Source organism: Polyodon spathula, chromosome 31 (assembly GCF_017654505.1).
Source record: "Polyodon spathula isolate WHYD16114869_AA chromosome 31, ASM1765450v1, whole genome shotgun sequence".
Lineage (NCBI taxonomy): Eukaryota > Metazoa > Chordata > Actinopteri > Acipenseriformes > Polyodontidae > Polyodon > Polyodon spathula.
This window is the reverse complement of record NC_054564.1, coordinates 2,447,451-2,454,565: the sequence shown is the minus strand read 5'-3', so window position 1 is coordinate 2,454,565 and position 7,115 is coordinate 2,447,451. Positions and strand designations below refer to the sequence as shown.

The following is a 7,115-nucleotide window of genomic DNA, read 5'->3' as shown; positions in this document are numbered from 1 at the left end:
GAAGTTTTAATGTTGTAATTTCTACAGACAAGTTATTCTCAATAGAGCATACATTAAAACAATAACCTCCCGTTTGAATAAACAATAAAATGTAAAGTGTAGAGGCAGATCGATAGATAGATAGATAGATAGATAGATAGATAGATAGATAGATAGATAGATAGATAGATAGATAGATAGATAGATAGATAAATAGGCCAGTTTAATTTTCCAAGCTCCACAGCACTGATATTTAAATAATAAACAGGTCGCTAAAATCATGAAAGCGTTCTGCTTTCTAGTTCAGTGAATTAAATAATAACACACATAGTAACACATAATATTTCTAATGTATCACTATTGTCTGCAAATGATATATTTTGGTGATTGTCCATGAAAACGAATGTGTTTTTTTTTTTATTATTATTATATTACCGGTACTGTAAACTGATTTTTTTTACTCATATATATATATACCAACTCACTCCTTTGTGCTTACCTTGATGTCTAAAAACACATACGCATCCAAATTGAGCATCAACTCAGAAATAAAGACGCAATTCGAGTACACAATGTCATACAATGTGTACAATTTTTGGTCTGTCAGTGTTTCTTAGTTTCTGACATATAACACGAGAAGCTGCAGCGCACTAGAAAAGCAGAAGAGGACCTCTCTCTCCTACTCGTCTTTCTCTGGCGCACGCCCAGCCCACGTGGGCTATTTGTCAAGAAAAAATCCCCTCCTTCAGCATATCAATTAGCAGCAAAGAGCCTATTATTGCCCTGTTTGCGAATATGCCTCGGATATAAAAAGGCAGGACAAGAGTGCAGAGAGCGCAGTGAAAGCCATACACATACGCAAGTCTTCCGAGATGAGCTATACTCTGGAAACGATAGGGAGCCCATCTTATAGGAGGATGATGGACACCAGGACCAGCTACAGCCGCTCCAGCGCAACCCCGTCCAGCGGATTCCACTCCCAGTCCTGGTCCCGAGCTAGCCCCATCAGCTCGCTCTCATCCTCCTTTAAGAGAACCAACGTTGCCGTTCCCAGAGCGTACAGCTCCACTGTCCACAGCTCTTCCGACAGCCTTGATTTCAGCCAGTCCTCAGTACTCAATGGGGACTACAAGCGATCCAATGAGAAGGAGCAACTCCAAGGGCTCAACGACCGTTTTGCCGGCTACATTGACAAAGTGCATTACCTGGAGCAGCAAAACAAGGAGATCGAGGCTGAAATCAAGGCTCTGCGGCAGAAGCAAGTCACCCATTCCCAGCTTGGAAATGTGTACGACCAGGAGCTCGGTGAGCTTAGAGCCGTCCTGGAGCAAGTGAACCACGAGAAAGCACAGATCCAGCTGGATACTGACCACATCGAGGAAGACATCCATCGCCTTAAGGACAGGTACGAAGAAGAGGTGAGGGTTAGGGAAGACACCGAAACCACCATCCGCGCTATGAAGAAAGATGTGGAAGATTCCGCTTTGATCAAAGTTGAGCTTGATAAACGGGCGCAATCCCTCCAAGATGAAATAGCGTTTCTTAAAAATAATCACGAGGAAGAGGTAGGCGATCTTCTCGCTCAGATCCAGGCTTCCCAAGTCACAGTCGAGAGGAAGGACTACCTAAAGACTGACATCACCTCTGCCTTGAAGGAGATCCGCTCCCAGCTCGAAGGGCACTCTTCACAGAACCTGCAGCAGGCGGAAGACTGGTTCAAGTGCCGTTACTCAAAGCTGACCGAGGCGGCTGATCAGAACAAGGAGGCCATTAAATCCGCCCGGGACGAGATCTCAGAGTACAGGCGACAGCTGCAGTCCAAGAGCATCGAGCTCGAGTCCGTCAGAGGAACAAAGGAGTCTCTGGAGAGGCAGCTGAATGACATTGAGGATCGCCACAACAGCGACCTGACTAGCTACCAGGTAAGCCCAACATAGTTTCTACCTATACACTCTCGACTCTGTCGTAACTGAAGTCATTCGTGTGTTTCTATAATCTGTACCCTTTCAGTGCGTAAATGGTTAAATTGTGTTATCGTTTACATTTGACCTGCTAAAATAAGTTAAATGTCTTATTATTTTTAAAACCTGCTGCACGTCCCCTTTAAGAATTAAAGAAAGTCACTTTTATCTTCCGGGAGGCGCCTGTTTTCTGGAATTTGCTGAGTAAGCACTTCTGGTAAATCAATATTACAATTGCTTTGTATCTGCGGTTTACTTGACAAGCTAGCAGGGGTGGTGCTTGAGTCCTCATTGATACACGCTGTATCACTTGACAAGTCTGAGTGTAAATGGTACCACTAGCCTAAACATATGTGATTTTTTCCAATTAGAAATGCGCATAATTTCAATCTTGACTTAAATGCAGCACTGCAGTTTATTTTTCCTCATATAAAATAACACTCTGACTAACCAAACTGGCAACACTACTAATCAGAAATGAATCGTACCCCGCTTCTTTTTTTTTTTTTACTCTTTGCCTTTTAGGAGACGATCCATCAGCTCGACAACGAACTGAAAGGAACGAAATGGGAAATGGCGCGTCACTTGAGGGAATACCAGGACCTGCTCAATGTCAAGATGGCTCTGGATATCGAAATCGCAGCATACAGGTAACCACGCATAGGCGAGCATGGCTTGAATATTAATAGCGCTGCAGATGTTTGCTGCAAGTTCTTTCGCATAATAGCGGATGAGTAAACTTCCACTGACAGCACTGCAACATTGAGCCAACAGCCTGTGCCATGCTCTACACTGCAGCTGTGATGACGCGCTTGAAGGTTGTTTTGAGGACTCTTGAAACATACTTACTGCGCATTGCCTGCTGCCTTACTAATAAAATACCTTACAGTCCAGCGACTCTGCTGCAATATATACAACGTCATTGCACTTTATTTAAATGTTCATCATTAAGTGTATTTTACAGGTTTGATCGTTTGGAGCAAATAATTGAGAACGCGTTATTTAAGAATGCAGCTGCATACATGACTTGTATTGGTGTGTTAAAAATAATACAGGGCTGTGACTGGAAATAAAACTACTACTATCATTACAATTTTTCACTTATGTACTGGTTATAGAAATGTAACACCAGGGAGGTGTTATAGTGCTGCAGAATTTATTTTAGGAGCTGATGGTGGCTCTAACGTGTTAGTTTCTCAAAGTATTTTAGATTGGACATGGGCATTTTAATGATAACGCCAGTGTTAATTAATGAATCGGTAGGTTGCATTGATTTGATTTGGGCATTTTCAACAAATCATTCTGGGTATTTTGTTATTAAATAATCGCACTAATGATATTTCTGTAATGAGGTTGATTTGATTTGAATATATGACCGAAAAGCGCTTCCTGTGACCATTCATTCTGGTTGAGTGGCAACAAAACAATCCAGCAAATTGTTTTTCAGAAGTTAATTTGCATTTGAAAAAGGCTGGTTTTAATTAAAACAAAACTATACCACGCACTTTCAAACAGTACTTCAGGCGATCCCCTTTTTTTTTCTTGTTGTTTGCTTTAAAAGCATGGCTTTGCAGGCAGCAGCAGCTTCAGCAGCAAACACAGTTTTAGAGGTTGCGCTTGCCAGACCCCGGCTGCAACAGCGACGATGCAGAGAGGATGCACAGGGGATAGGGGAGCCATTGTGCACCTGTCATGCTCAGCTGGGGGACCTTGAATTGCCTCCTTATAGTGGCAGCGCTGTACCACTGTATGTGAAGGTGTTGGCATCACCGCTTATAGGAAATCACCTCCTTAGTTTAATGAGACCAAGGAATGTGTCCATAAAACATTCACGGACCTCCACTGCTTTCCTGGTAGGCATTCAATCCACAAAGATCTGGATAAAAACATAATAGAATAATACTCAAACACAGATGTAACTCAAAGAAACACCATGACCAGATAATTATCTAATTAAACAGTAACAGAGTTTGTATTGATTCCATGTGATGTATACACACTAAATTAATGATACAGATTCACACTTTCCTATTGCATAGCTACTGGTAATTAGAGTAGCCTGTGTTATAATGAAAGACACTTCCTGTAAACAGGAGTCTCATTTCAATACTTGCACTGGCTAGAATTGCTTCTACTGCAGTATTCAAATGCTAGAATACTGTGTTTTGAGATACATAGCTGAGCAGCAAAACATGTCTCAGCTAAGTATAAAAACATGTCAGTGACTTCCATATATATTTAATACATTCTCTTAACTTGCAATATGTTACAATGGCATTAAGCATAGTGTATTCAACACCTTCCAGTGTCTATAGGTATCCATTAATAATATTACAGCCCATCAAATCAGAACAAATTCATAGATCTGGTTATGTATCATACAGTGTTACCACACAATACAATGCCTTTAATTGCTGTGTACTAATTTTTGTATATTGGTTATGCCTCATTTAATGTTAAGGAAAAATATTATTTAAGAATTTTAAGTCTTACACATTTAATAAGTCAAATCAGAGTTTATAAATCAAACTATGAATTTATCCAGTACATTGAAGGGAATACTAGAAGTCTCTTAACTGAAGTAATAATAATAATAATAATAATAATAATAATAATAATAATAATAATAATAATAATAATTGCCAGGCTCGATATTTATGAACTGACACTATACATTTACAAGAAAGTCCTTGGAGACAGAAACTGCATATATAATACAAATGAACAAGACTATCAATACAGTAATTCATACAAATATACACACAGGGGAGTTTGCAATGCAGTGGGTTCCTGCACTCGCCATTCAATCAAATGGAAATGAGTCTGCTTAAAATCACTACATAATGAAGCTAGCTTGACACAGTCAATAGTCTGCTTGGGAAAGGCCAGGGTTGAATAGCAAGGGTGGTTGTTCAGGATTTTTGAGGCACTGGAGCTTGTTAGTCTGTGATATTTTTTCAGAGTGCTGTATTAATAAGGTATGGCTTATTGATGTAAGAAAGTGATGCTCTACTCATACTTTCTGTTATTACAACTCACACATTTCCAGTCTTCATTGCAGTTTTTCTCTGTATCTACAGGAAGCTCCTGGAGGGTGAAGAGACTCGCTTCAGCTCATTCTCAGGCAGCATCACTGGTCCATCATTCCCATACAGACAACCATCAGTGCCCGTAACCCCAGCCAAAATCCATAAATCAAAAGCTGAGCCCCCCAAGTTGAAAGTCCAACACAAGTTTGTGGAGGAAATCATTGAGGAGACCAAGGTGGAAGATGAGCAGTCTGAGATGGACATGGCCTTGGCTACTGTAGCAGAGGAGCTGGCTGCCAAACCAGCAGAGGAAGAGGCAGAAGAGGAAGGAGAAGAAGAGCAGGAGGAAGGAGCCAAGGAAGAGGAGGGACAGGAAGCAGAGGAGGCTGTTGAAGAAGAGGTGGTAGCCATATCAAAGGCAGCAGTAAGTGCCAGCGCCCCCGAGGCTGAGGCAGAGGAGGAGGAGGCTGCTGAAGAAGATGAAGAGAAAGGAGAGAAGGAGGAGAGAGATGAAGAAGAGGAAGAAGCTGAGAAGGAAGAAGGTGAGGAAACATTGGAAACAGCTGAGGCTGAAGAAGAGGAAGGAGAAGCAGAGGGAGAAGAGAAGGCAGAGGAGGAAGAAGAAGAAGCAGAAAAAGAGGAAGAAGAAGGAGAAAAGGAAGAGGAGAGTGAGGCTGTTGTAGAAGAGGCCATTGTGGAGGAGAAGATCGAGAGCACCAAAACCTCCAAACAAGAAACCAAGCCAGAGGAAGAACAGAAAGAGGCAAGTGAGGGTGAGGAAGAGAAAGAAAGTGAGAAAGAAGGAGAGCAGGAACAGGCAGAAGAAGAAACGGCAGAAGATGAGACCAAGGATGAAGGCAAGGCAGAATCAAAGGAGGACTCTGGAGAAGAGTCTGAAGACAAAAAGGGAGATGAGGATGAGACCGTAGAAGAGGAAAAAGAGTCCAAGGAGGAGGCTGAAGAGGAGACTGTCTCCAAGAGTGAGGCAGGCAAAGTAGGGTCTGAAAAAAAGGAATCCGAAGGTGAGGCTGATGAAGAGGCAGCGTCGGATGCTGCACAGAAGGAAGACACAGCCGTCAATGGAGAGGTGGTGGTGAATGCTGAGGAAGGCTCAGGTGGAGTGGAAAAAGATGAGGAAGAGAAGGCTGTGGTCACCAATGGAGTAGATGAGAGCCCCTCTGCAGAGGATGGCAGTCAGAAGGTGGTCATCACCAAGACCGTGGAAACAATTACCACCACAGGAGATGGAGATAAACAGATCACCAAGTCTGTGACAGTCACCCAGACCACGGAAGAGGTGGAGCAGGTTCTGGAGGAGAAGCTGGTGTCCACAAAGAAGGTGGAGAAGGTCACATCCCAGTCCATAAAGCAAGTGACTGAAAGCGAGTGAAAACAGCTGCTGTAGAGAAAACTAACATAGAGAAAGCCATATGATATGACAGCTAAAAAAAATGCATGTGAGTGACAGCTTTAACAGGCTTTAAGCAGAAATGGTTCTCTCATGGGAGGGGTGAAGACTCTGTAATTTACTTTGTGCAATATGAGGGGAATGCATGCAAGCTCTTGAAGTGTGCCTTCCACAAAGCTTGGGAAAATTAAGTGAAAATACATATTAATATGGATGATTTTAAAAAAAGAACAACAATAAATCAAATGCATGAAAGACGTACTTCAAAGGGGTATTTCCTGAGTTGCTGGAGGGTCACTTCTGAGAAAAAGATTATGCAAAGAACCAACTGAGCCAAAAAATTATTATGATAAGAAACAAAACTCCTAGCCTTAAGAAATGCTATTTATTGTTGTTTATTATGTTTACCTCAAGAGTGCAATTAAAAAAGTGGACTTTTATTCATGGGGGAACCTTATTGACATGTGACTCATGTAACATCTCACAGCAGCATTCGCTCAATAAAGAACATATTGAAAGTGTGCTAATTCTGGTGGTGATTTTCTTCTTGGTTGATCTATTGTTGATGTGTTTTCAAAGAATAGTTCATGCAATATTGTTAATATCAATCCCCCATGCATACAGGAATCTATACTGGTGGTCAGGATCATTGCATCATCTTATATTTCTCAGGCATCAGCTCAGCAGGATGCAGGAAACAAATGTAAGGTGATGCAATGTTTTGGCCACTGCTGTACA

The 7,115-nt window shown here is 41.7% G+C and overlaps 1 protein-coding gene across 1 annotated transcript; it reads left to right on the top strand.

The window, feature by feature from the left end:
• Positions 1-807: 807 nt before the first annotated feature.
• LOC121302994 (neurofilament medium polypeptide-like) lies at positions 808-6,898 on the top strand. The gene is made up of 3 exons (XM_041233385.1): positions 808-1,901; positions 2,466-2,590; positions 5,021-6,898. The coding sequence occupies exons 1-3, from the start codon at positions 852-854 to the stop codon at positions 6,357-6,359; spliced, it is 2,514 nt and encodes an 837-aa protein (XP_041089319.1). The 5' UTR covers positions 808-851; the 3' UTR covers positions 6,360-6,898.
• The last annotated feature ends 217 nt before the right edge of the window (positions 6,899-7,115 follow it).